At 33.3% G+C, this 13,390-nt stretch overlaps 1 protein-coding gene across 4 annotated transcripts in view; it reads left to right on the top strand.

Moving 5' to 3' along the window:
• LOC114338271 (uncharacterized) overlaps window positions 1–11,148 on the top strand; it is a 410,991-nt gene extending 399,843 nt beyond the window's left edge. For all 4 annotated transcript variants that reach the window (XM_050659371.1, XM_050659372.1, XM_050659373.1 and 1 more), the window contains one exon: window positions 588–11,148. In XM_050659371.1, coding sequence (XP_050515328.1) covers window positions 588–1,894 — 1,307 coding nt within the window. In that variant the 3' untranslated portion in view covers window positions 1,895–11,148. The remainder of the gene's footprint in view (window positions 1–587) is intronic.
• Window positions 11,149–13,390: the final 2,242 nt, after the last annotated feature.

Here is a 13,390-nt window from a genome sequence, read left to right as displayed (position 1 = left end):
AACAACTGTGTGTTTAATTGTACTTACATAATTAAATTACAATAATATTTTGGTTTTGAACAGTTTTATTCATGAAATAGTCGCAACAAATTGCACTCGATCTCTAAAATTAATATACAATTTTTGCTCTCGTGACACTTTGACATAATTTCACTCGCCTTCGGCTCGTGAAATTAAAACTGTCAAAGTGTCACTCGGGAAAAATTCAATAATTTTAGAGCTCTTGTGCAATTACTACTGATAACACTTATTAAATAAATTTACGAGTAATTTCAGCACGAAAACAATACACAATATAATATACACATAACACTTTTAGTCAAAATGTCAACATTGACCGATTAACAACGGGTATTGTCGACATTGGCCGGGCAATGATAGAAATGTTATCAAGAATTTAAAATTATCATCAATGTCCAGTTTCTATGGACAATAACGTTAATATCCGGCCATTGTCGACAATGACCAATTCAACCGGCCATTGTCGATATTGGCCGGCCAATAACGTTATTGGCCGGATTTACGTCATTGTCCGTAACATATATAATTTGTGAGAATTATTTTTAATCTCTTTTTTTTTGTTTCAGGAGACGGATGCTTCGAGAAACCTTTGACAACCTTATGGAGAAACTACACCCAATCATCCCGCCCAGACGTCCGCATGCAGCTGACAGTAAGTGGAGGCGGTCTAAAAGCCACAACCAAGGATCACGGACTCACCGAATATTGGGCGAACCGTCTAACTGCCTGTGGAGCCCCGTCCCAATTCCCTCGCCTCTTCTGCTGGGTCTACCGACACGAAGGCAAACGACTACGACACGAACTGCGATGTCACGCGGTGCTTTGCTCTTCTTCTGCTATAGCGAAGCAAATCGAAGAAGAACTCAAAGAATCGCTGGCGCTTGCACTTCTGGAGTTTAAGCGGGAGAAACTTTGCAGACAGAACGCAAGGCTTTCTCTAGTCAACTCTGTCTACGAAAATCCCACAATACCGAGAAGAAAGATTTTACTGAGTACGGGTTCACACAATTACAGACCACCGTTGGAACGATCCAAATCAGCTCCCAAGTTGATGAGCATAGAAGAAATAATTGAAGAAGAAGACGACGTGTTTCAGGATTCCAAAGAGAGTATTAAGCTTAAAAGGCTTCTTCAGCATTGCAATAGCTCTAGCAATGTATTGGATAGAAGGAAACTTTACATTCTGAGTACCATTAGATCCAACAGCAATCCAGTACCTGTAAAAGAAAAGAACGGTGATGCAACAGTCAATACGGATGGGAGAGAAGAAACAGAACATCTTATGCTTGATGAAAAAAGTGAAGTCATTTTGAATGAGTTAGTGGAAAATAGTCTAAAAAACGATCTGCTCGAATCTTGCGAAAAAGCATGGTTCAACGCCTTAGGTCAAAAACCTGACTTAATACCTATAGAAAGCGACGAAGGTTCTCTCTCGAGTGGTTGCGAATCAGCAGGTACTGCAGTTTCTGAGTCAGAACCGATGTTCCCTACTTTCAATGAACTAGAAATACTAGAAGAAGAAGGTCAGGAACTCGAGAAAAAGACTGAGTTAGATTTTAAAGTTGGGGGTGCTGTGTTATCGAGGGTGCGGAGCTTCGAGAGGTTGTCGAATCCTGATCTTCTTAAATACTGCGGCATAAATAACAAAAAACAGTTTTTGGATCAAGAGGAAGTATCTTTGGTGCCTGTAGGGGAAACCCAAACGGATTTCAGTTCGTTAAAGGTATTTAAGAGAAGAACTCTGTCTGATCCTAACTACAGGAGATTGAGCGAAAATGGATCTGATGATGAGAATGGTAGTGCCTGTAGTGACGAGAGCGGGTATGAAGAAGAAGAAGTGGCAAGTTCGATAGGGAATATAGTATTAGTCTGAGATTGTACTGTGATTGTAGATAGAACTAAGTTATTGTAGTTGGTTAGAACTGTAGAATTTGACATAATGAAGTAAAAATTAGATAAATATTAAATGCAAAGTATGTACACTGTGGGCCGAAATAAAGAAGTACATGACTGCTTTGAAAGCAAAAATAACGTACAGGGTCGAACTTATCAAAAAATTTATGTAACGGTGCATTTGAGCTCGTTGCAAATGAAAACTGTCTTAGCTAAAATTGAACTGATATATTCTTTTGGTAGGTTGACTATCCGAAACACTTCAGTAAAAAGGAAATTTTTCAAAATAACCGGATTCGCAAAATATCATTTTTTTTTTTTAATTAGGAAAATACAACATTTTAACAAATAACACCTTTATGAAAACAGTTTAATAGTTTTAAAACTTAGACTAAAATATTATGAATGTGGCCACCATTATTGTTTACCACTTCTTAAAGTCGTCTGCGCCATAAATTGATAGCCCCATTTATTACACCCTGTTCAAAATTGTTCCTAACAAATGCATCTTTGTTTGAGCTGTTCGATTGTTTCAAATTATTATCCCATAAAAATTTTGTTCGAAAATTCCCCAAATTGAATAGTCAACCGGATATAATTCTGGTCTGTTAGGTGGCCACATCTCTCAATATAGTCCGGGCAATGTTTACTCAAGAATATCCTTTTATTGTGGGAAGTGTGCGAATGAGCACCATCCTGCTGGAAAGTGTAATGATAACATACTTCTTCAATTTCAGGTAATAGGTGCTGCAAGATTTGTTCTTGATATGTTTCTGAATTAAGTTTTACGCCGGCATCAACAAAAATTAGACGAGATTTTTCCAACATGGATACTGCAACAGAGACCATTACACCTTTGGAGAAATGACTTTTTTCAATTAAAAGATGCTCTAGAGGAATTTCTCTCTTAAATTGTACCTACTTACGTCAGAATACACCCTATTCTTTTTGGGTATTTTTAGGAGGCCGTAAATAAAACATTTTTTTCATCTGAAAACCATATTTTTCTAATGTCTCCACGAGAGTGGAATATTCTTAGTAACAAATTACATCTTTTCAGTCGTTTTTCTCTTGCATTGGCAGTAAGTCTTTGAGAGTAAACTTTTTTAAATACTTTAAGATGGCAATCTTCTTTAATGATTATTCGAACTGATATGCGGGAAATCCTAGTTTCTTTTGTGATATTCCTTGTTCCAACAGATTGGCCAGGTTGCAAATTTCCTAAAAGAACCCTTACTCTAGCAATATTTCTTCAGATCTTTTCTTGCACTATAATTATATTTAATTAATATTCTATCCTCTTTGCTTAAAAGTGACATTATGAACTGGCCAATTTACTTATTTAACTGTCAAACAAATTCCATGACAATCTAAGCAGTCATGACTTACTAAGTAAAATTGACATATTTGAGCGTTAATTGAGAAATTCTTAAGACTTTTAACAAAAAGTACTGCTAATATGGATGCAAAAACGATGGAAAAGGTGTAATTTAGTGTTAAGAGGGTTTCGTTCTAGTGACCATATTAGAAAAGTACTCGAATAAGATTTCCTAATGTAAGTAAAAAATTATATTTTACAAATTCGGGGTTTTTTAAAATTATATGGCAAAGGCGTGTTCTGAACATTATTTAAATAAAAAAACGATATTTTGCGAATCCGATAATTTTGAAAAATTCCTTTTTTGCTGAAGTGTTTTTGGATAGTTACCCTACCAAAAGAGCATATCAGTTCAATTTTAGCTAAGACAGTTTTCATTTGCAACGAGCTCAAATGCACCGTTACATAAATTTTTTGATCAGTCCGACCCTGTACGTTATATTTGCTTCTAAAGGGTACCCCCTGTTAAGATAGGCAAAATGCCCCCACTCCCAGAATTCAATATATTCATTTTTTTTACGTTCTATGCAATTAAAAAATGAGATAACGCGGATTTTTAGATCGCCACCCCCCTTACCCCTCCCCCCACAGCCAAAAAGGTAGATTTTTAGATTTAATTTTTTTTTAGTTGGGTTGCAATTGATTTAAAAATTTCAAAAAATTCACACATATATCTGAGACTTTTACAAAACATGTCCATTTTTTATGGACCCGTAGATCGAGTGTACATAACCTCAAAATTTTTTTTAACTTTTTTAAAGCTTATAACTTTTTCTTGGAGGGGGCTGCAGGTCCAATTTTTTTTTGCATTTTGTAAATTTTATCAAAAGCTATCTCTCTGATTTTTTCAGATTTTTCCGTTACCTGCGCCATCTTGAAAAATCCGGAAAACTCTTTTTTAGGGGGTTTTTGGGGATTTTCTCCATTTTATAGACTGCAACATAGATCAACTCAAGGTTTTGTTAATAGATTATGTAGAATTCGAAAAAACTGAGTATTTACGACTATCAAAAATTGGGCAAAATACCCCAAGCCCCCCAAAAACAATGTTTTTTTTTTATGTTATATAAGGGTTTTTGTTGGCTTAATGATATTTTTTGAGATCGATACAGCCTAAAAATTTTGATTTTTTTTCATTTTTTTACTTTGTGATTAAAAAATAAGACTCATCGCATTTTTAGCCCACCAACCCCTCCCCCTGCCCCCACAAAAACGTCATTTCTTTTATTTTTTTATTTAGTTAAAGTTTTGTAAGGGTTTTGCGGGTCTAATCATATTTTTTGAGGTCGATACAGCCTGAATATTTTTTATTTTTTTACGTTCTATGTGATTAAAAAATTATGACTCACCGGAATTTTAGCCCACTTCCCCTATTACCCCTCCCCACAGCCAAAAACGTAAATTTTTCGATTTTATTTTTTTAAGTTGGCTTGCAATTAAATCGAAAATGTTCTAAAGCTATTTCTTTGTGGCATTTTTGTAATTAACTATTCTTAATGGAAAATAAGCCACAATTTAACTAAAAAATGATTTTATTTTCCATCTGTAATGCGTTAGAGAGAATTCGATAATCTGTGACGCACTGAAAAAAGGGTTCGGGGCGATCTATATAAATAAGTCAGATTAAATTAAATTATTAGATATTTTTAAGATAAGATTTTTTATTAAGCTACATTTTTGTTTAATTTATTAATATTTTGTATTTTTACAACGTGGTGGACGTCGAAACCTTAATAAAATCATTTTTTAGTTAAATTGTGGCTTATTTCCCATTTAGAATAGTTAATAATTATTAAATTATAAATTACAAAAAGTACATTTTAATATATCATACTTCTTGTAGTTTTGTGAATCAAAACATTTTGTCCTTTGTTCATTAGTTTGTATTTAGTAGGTACCCTAATATTACCTTACATTATACATATTCTAATTATTCAAACATCTGCTTGTACAATCTACATAACCTATATGTATCTCTGCCTATAGTGACACTTTGCTTCACGTTTACTGCCACATAAAACACCATAAAATGAATGAGGAAAGTGTTACCAAAGAATATATAGCTCCGTATAGGTATATGCATAGAGTATTCGGAGAGTTATATTCGTTGGTATTACACTTAACAGTTCTAAAGTCTTCATCGCTGTCTTCGTCTATTACAGGTATAACATCTGTATTGTCAAACAGTTTTGCAAGATATTCTGCTGGCATGATGATTTTTGTAGAATATCTTCCATGCCATAAATATTAAACTATGGCAGCTACATGCGAACAACAGAACAGCCTATGGTTATGTTGCCGATTGCGCAACTTGCATCTACAAGATATATACAAGACATAGATATCTATCGTTTAATGTTTTCCAAACCATCTGCATTTGGCTCATAATGGAAATAGTCCACGACGTATGCTTGTCCCCGTTAGGTAAATTATTCCGATTCGTTTTTTTGCACAAACTTACTCAAAAACAGGTCCTTTAAACAAATTCACCTGTACCGCGGTCGGAAAATTGTTTAAACAATTTTTTAAACGAATTCAAAAAAATCAATTTTTTCACTTCGGACAAATCTGTTTTAGATTATCTGGATCAACCGGAACAAAAAAGGTCTCTTGTGATCTTGCTCTAAAATTGACTGTTTTCGAGTTACACGCGATTTGAAATTTGAAAAAGCCGAAAATGGCCATTTTCAAGGCTTAATAACTCGATTAAAAATTATTATTAGGAAAGTCAGAAAGTGACCAAATGAAAGTTTAAAGCCCCCCCTACAAGAGCCTGAAGAAATTTTTGGTCATTATTTTATTACTAACTATTAATTTTAATAATTAAAAATGAGCGCTAAGCACGTATTGAGGCGGTCGTCCGCGAGAGAGATGTACAATTCATTGGACGTTCTAAAAAATATCGATAAAACAAGTATCGATCGAAGTCAAAAATACGTTTTAAAAAAAGAAAAAAGGAATTTTGAGGTTATGTGTACACTTGACCTACGGGTCTATAAAAAATAGATATGTTTTTTAGAAGCCTCATAAAATGTTTAAATTAATTGCAACTTAACTAAATAAAAAAAATAGAAGAATTGTCGTTTTTGTGGGGGCAGGGGGAGGGGGTGGTGGGCTAAAAATGCGATGAGTCTTATTTTTTAATCACATATAAAGTAAAAAAATGAAAAAAATTCAAAATTTTTAGGCTGTATCGACCTCAAAAAATATCATTAAGCCAACAAAAACCCTTATATAACTTAAAAAAACATGGTTTTTGGGGGGCTTGGGGTGTTTTGCCCAATTTTTGATAGTCCTAAAATACTCAGTTATTTCAAATTCTACATAATCTATTAACAAAACCTTGAGTTGATCTATGTTGCAGTCTATAAAATGGAGAAAATCCCCAAAAACCCCCTAAAAAAACGGTTTTCCGGATTTTTCAAGATGGCGCAGGTAACGGAAAAATCTGAAAAAATCAGAGAGATAGCTTTTGATAAAATACACAAAATGCAAAAAAAATTGGACCTGCAGCAAAGAAAAAGTTATAAGCTTTAAAAAAGTTAAAAAAAATTTTGAGGTTATGTACACTCGACCTAGGGGTCCATAAAAAATAGACATGTTTTGTAAAAGTCTCAGATACATGTGTGAATTTTTTGAAATTTTTAAATCAATTGCAACCCAACTAAAAAAAATTAAATCTAAAAATCTACCTTTTTGGCTGTGGGGGAGGGGTAAGGGGGGGGTGGCGACCTAAAAATCCGCGTTATCTCATTTTTTAATTGCATAGAACGTAAAAAAAATAAAGATATTGAATTCTGGGAGTGAGGGCATTTTGCCTATCTTAACGGGGGGTACCCTTTCCAGTCATGTTGAGGACGTGTTAGGCTATCCTGAAAAAAAAATTAAATCGCCCAAAAAACAAAAAAGTTATTTTTAACTAAAAAATGTACACCTTTATTTTGGCCCATAGTGTATATAAAATCGGATGTATTAGAAAAGGTTCCATGACTGAATCGTTTCGTAGACGACCTGGAATAGGTAGAAAGCAATTTAAAACTTCTCGTAATGATCGCTTTATTGTGTAAATTCCATTGTGTTCAACATTTAGAAATCGTCACCATAATGCCATTCAAGTAAAGCAACAGCTCCATGAAGTCAGAGGAGTGGTTACTAGTCAGTGGACAGTAAGACGGAGACTGAAGGAAAATAGTCTGACTTCTCTAATATCTGCTATTGCTTAAAAACTTACTGCAGCTCATCGTCAAGCATACTTGCTTTTTACACGGGATCATCTAAACTAGACGTTGCAACAATCGAGGTTCTGTTCTCAAATGAGACCAGAATATGCCTCTAGGGTAGCGCCCGAATAAGGAAAAAGAAAGTGTACCGAAGAGCGTTTGCAGAATGCTGCATTGAAGAGCGTAGTCCTAATGGAGGTGGTTCCTAAATGATCTGGGGTACAATTTCCATGGGGGCACGAACCGACCTCGTTTGCATTCGTACGGGTAACCGTCTTCACAAGGGAGGAGGTTTAACGTGTTCTAGATATTTCGAGGACATTTTAGCAATGCATGTGGTACCTTACGTTGACTACATTGGAGATGAATTTATTTTTATAGAAGACAATGCAAGGCCACATACCTCAAGCATCGTGCAAGATTACATTTCAGAAGTTATTTTTCGGGTGATGGAATGGCCAGCGTGCAGTCCAGAACTCAATTCCATAGAACGTTTATGGGATGAGCTATAACAAAGAATTGGGGCTAGACTTCATACCCAAAACTCGATCCCAGAGCTTATTGTCGCAGTAGAAGGAGAGTGGCTTAACATCCGACAAGAAGCAATAGCAGAGAACTTGATTAAATCTATACCTAATCGTATGAGAAAAGTTATTAATGCAAGAGGTGAAGTCCATTATTAAAACATTAATTGTTAAATTGTTAATTGTCAAATGCCCTTTTTGTGTTAGCAATAAAAAAGTTGCATTCATTTTACAATACAATTTTTTGATGCATCAAAAAAGTTTGATGCATTAATTTTACAATGTTAAACATACGAAGTCGAAATCAATGTTCATAAATGTATACCTACTCATATTTAAGCATATTAAATTATTATCTTTCAAACAGTAGGTATACCTATTTTTCTGAAAAAAAATACAGTTCAAGTCAAAAGTTTAAAATGGGCCGATTTCTATGCACTTTAGATTAATTTATAAAATTAAAATATTTAAACTTAATTAATTATAAACATAAATAAAATAATTACAAACAGAAAATAATTAATATATTAATTTTACGAGCATATGTTTTTATGCGTAATAATATAATGTGAGTTATAATTTTTTTTATTATGTCAAATCCTAACCTATATAATTATATTTTTTCGTTAAAATAACAATTATAGAAAAACATTTAGAAAAATTTCATACTTTATACTAATTTCACTAAGTCCATGTTTTTTTAAATATAAACAAGATTCACCAGTTTTTTAATGTTTTTCAAATTATTAAGTATTTGTAAATAATAAATAGAGATATATTTGATATTATCTCAAAGATTCAAAACTCTAATAAAAAAAATAGACTACAAAAGATGGGTCATTTTTGATGTCTCGAATTTCCTAAACCTGTTGTCCGCTTTAAGTGATTTTTTAATAGTTCTAGCCGTACTCTTTAACAATATTGCTGTAATAATATAGACTGTAATAATATAGGCTGTAATAGATAGACAGTTAAATTGTCATTGTATACCGGGTGTACCAATCAAACTGTAATTTTTTCTCAAAATTCACATGACCCTGTGGAATATTCTAGAATTTATAAAATACTGAAATTAAAACCCAACTATAGCCTACATAGGAATTTAATATTCACCATTTGCGCGCATACGGGTGATATTACTCTTATGTGCGCCAATGGTGAACATTAAATTCTTAATTGTATGTAAGAATGCAATATAACTACCTCTTTAAACCCACCAATTTTATTTCCATATTTATCTCAATCGGTTTTAAAGCAATAAATAAATCGTCAGTTTGTAAGAAAAATTTCAATGCACCCTATCTCGGCAACAAAGCATTTGCGGACATACGTGTACAGGGCCGGCGATAACGGGCCTGCAAGGGATGCACTGCGGGCGGACGCCCCTGTAAAGGGGGGCGCTAAACTGAGCTTTTTTTGTGCTGGTGCTATACAAAATACTAATTAAAAAAACCAAAGGGCGCCTATGCTAGTGTTGCAGGCAGGCGTCTTATACCCTAGCGCCAGTACTGTACGTGTATAAAGCAAACTGTCACTATTTTTTTATGCAGAATTACCCCTTAAAGTCAGAATGTTAAGAAAGCCTAAGGCTACAATTGAGTTTTAATTTCAACATTTTATAAATGCTAGAATATTCCACAGGGTGACGCGAACTTTGAGAAAAAATCACAGTTTGATTGGTACACCCGGTATATACAACGACAATTTACTTGTCTAGCAACAATATTATTATTGCAGCGATATAGGGCTTTTCATTCACAGTCATTTGTTTCGAGCTTCTGTCATGTGTCACATAATATTAATATATCTACGTCGTACGTTATTGGTATATACCAATGATACAAACCAAAGACGTATGACGTAGATATATTAATATTATGTGACACATGATAGAAGCTCGAAACAAATGACAATCGATGAAAAACCCTATAGGGCTTTTCATCGATTGTCATTTGTTTCGAGCTTCTGTCACGTGTCATCAAATATTAATATATCTACGTCATACGTTATTGGTATATACCAATGATACAAACCAAAGACGTATGACGTAGATATCTTATTATTATACGACACCTGACAGGAGCTCGAAACAAATGACTGTGAATGAAAAGCCCTATTGTTAAAGAATAAGGTTATAATATGTTAAAAAGATCACTTAAATCGGACAATTGATTTAAGAAAATCGAGGCATTAAAAATGACAAATTTTTAAGATGGTGCGATAATTTCTTGGACAAGTGTACCTATTTATAGTTTTCTCAAAGATCTGTTCGGCTATGATAAAAACGGCTTTAAAAACCAAAACTTTATTAGGGACTTTACGTTATATAGTCAAACTAAAAATATATATTATTGGTGCTACTATAGTATGCGGTCTACCTGTGCATAGTTTTATTATAGTGCGCGGTGTTCCGATCGCAATCTGAAAATTCCTGAATTATTTTCGCAAAATAGTTAAATGCAAGAAAACTCTCGTAGAAAAAAATATATTTATTCACAAGTAATAAACATTTGGAGAAGAGTAAAAATGTAAAATGAAAGGTGACTCATTATTTACAAAAAAATGCACCCCAACTTTTTACAAAAAAATATATACTTACCTATAACCTAATTATTTACAAGACGGTACAGCATAATTATTATTAAAGAAAAAATTTATGCACCTTAATTTAAGAAAGTAAGATAGTCAACGATTCTAGTTTAAAAATATAAGACAAGTTAAGAAATAATTTTATTGTATATTCCGGAAATATTTATTACTACTCAGCAATAAACATTTTGTCTACAAACGGTTTGAAGTATTTCATTGTTGTGTGCAAACCTTTCTGAAAAAAAATTAAAATGTTTAGACGCATCGGTAGACCGCAAGCTATAGGAAACACGCGAAGATAGACCGCGCACTTTAGTGGCACCGTATTATTTTAATAGTCCGTATTGTCTTGTACAGAGAAGAGTCGTAAAATGTGCGTTGGTAATAATTGTATTATTGTTAAATATTGTTATATATGTATAATACCGATTAATATGGTATGTTGTTGTAAATGTTTTGTGTAGATTTTACCCATTTATTGTACCTTTTTATATTAAAATTGTAAATAAATCAATTATGATAATTTTGCAGTATTTTTATTACATACATAATCGAGAATACCGAGAAGTACCAGATGATCATAAATCAAAAACTAGAAAATACTAAAGAAAATAGAGAGGATCAAAACGTTGAACAATTATGGAAATACTTCAAAGAGATAATACTAAATACACCGACAGAAGTATGGGGAACAAGTAAAAAGAGCAATAAAAGAAAGCAAACTGCATGGTGGAATGAAGAAATAAAACAACAAGTTAAAAGAAAAAAACATGCTCGGAAAATATACTTACAAAACAAAACACAAGAAAACTATGAAGAATATAAAAAAACACCGGAGATAGTAAAAGGTTACAAAGGCAAAGAAGGACAAATGGACAGAATTTGGTAAAATATGGAAACAAACAGTAAAAAGAATCAAAAACTGTTCTATGGAGTATTAAAATCAATGAGAAAAGAAAGAATTCAAGAAATAGAAAACATAAAGAATAAAACTAACGAAATTCTTACAGAAGAAAATGAAATAATGAACAGATGGAGAGAATATTCCAAGAGATGCTACAAACTCACTGATATCAAGAAGAAAACAATGTAGCGAACCAGAGAGTAGAAGTAGACAATGTATAGACCCTATAACCATAAATGAACTGCAAGAATCTATAGCAGAAATGAAAAACGGAAAAGCACCAAGCTATGACAGAATAACCAGTGAAATGATAAAACAAAATGCAACAGAGCTATTATTAAAAATATTTAACGCAGTTTGGAGAGAAGAACAGATACCGATGGACTGACAGAAGGCACAGATAGTGCCAATTTATGAAAAGGGCGATAGAACAGATTGCAACAATTACAGAGGAATAACACTGTTAAACACTGCCATGAAAATATACGAAAATATACTGAACAAAAGAATCGGAAAAATTGACAGCACACTCCAGGAATCACAAAGCGGTTTCAGAAAAGGCAGAAGCACCCAGGATCATATATTTACAATCAAGCAAATAATAGAATAATATCAGCAACAGGAGAAAAAAATGTATATGGCTTACATATATCTTGAAAAGGCTTTTGACACGGTACCAAGGCAAAAATTATGGGAAATATTAGAGAAGAGAGGTATAAGTAACAAAATGATAAGGGTAATTAAGAACATTTACAACAACAATGTGAATTATATCATCAGCCAAACGAGAACATTAAAACCATTTACTACGAACGAGGGACTAAGACAAGGAGGAGGATTAAGTCCAACACTGTTTATAATTTACATGGATGAGATAATTAAATAATGTAAAGTAAAAGTGAAAAAATGCATGTAGGTTATAGAAATTTAAGAAGAGTAGACACTTCAGAAGGAGCATTCGCCGATGACGTCGTTATATTGGCCGAAAATGAGAAACAACTACAAAGAAATATAGAAATATGAAATGAAACATTAACAAAATATGGAGTGACAATTAATAAAAATAAAACAAAAGTTATGGTCATGGAGGCAAAGGAGGAAGAAGAAAAGATAAATATAAAAATAGAAGAAGTGAATATAGAACAAGCACGAACAATCCAATACCTAGGAGTAGAATTAGAAGACAACGGAAGACAGGAAACAGAAAATAATAATAGAATTCAAAAAACAATGAACCTACACCACGCAACGAGAAATAAATTCATAAATAAAAAAGAAATAACACGAAAAGCAAAAATTAATGTGTTCAAGTCCTGTAGTTCCTTCAAATTATATAGACCTGTATTAACCTTTGGTTGCGAGTCATGGGTACTAACAGAACGACAAAAGAGTAAGATACAGGCAGTAGAAATGAAATACCTTAGACGAGTTCGAGGAGTTACCAAAAGAGGTAGACTGCGGAACACTCAAATAAGAGAAGATTTGGAAATCGAGTCAACGTTAGAATTTATAGAGAAGGCAACTCAGTTGGTGGGGTCATCTTCAGAGAATGGATCAAACAGAACCGGCGAAAGAAATTTGGCGGGCAAAAACGCAAAGAAGAAAGAAGAAAGGAAGACCACGACAAACATGGGATAGAACACTAGGCAAAATAATCGAGAAAGGGGGAACAACGTGGATATAAGCAAGAAAGCTGGCTAGAAATAAGAAGGAATGGGTCTTTGTACATAATATAAATGTATAGCAGTTATTAGTTAAATTTAAAATTAAGCTGTTTTTGTATTGTATTATAATGTAACATAATGTATGGTATTGTATGTAATATATTGTCGCCTTACACCACTATGCGGTAAAAAGGTTT

Source organism: Diabrotica virgifera, chromosome 8 (genome assembly GCF_917563875.1).
Source record: "Diabrotica virgifera virgifera chromosome 8, PGI_DIABVI_V3a".
In the NCBI taxonomy this organism is placed as follows: Eukaryota; Metazoa; Arthropoda; class Insecta; order Coleoptera; family Chrysomelidae; genus Diabrotica; species Diabrotica virgifera.
This window is presented reverse-complemented; position numbering and strand designations above follow the sequence as displayed.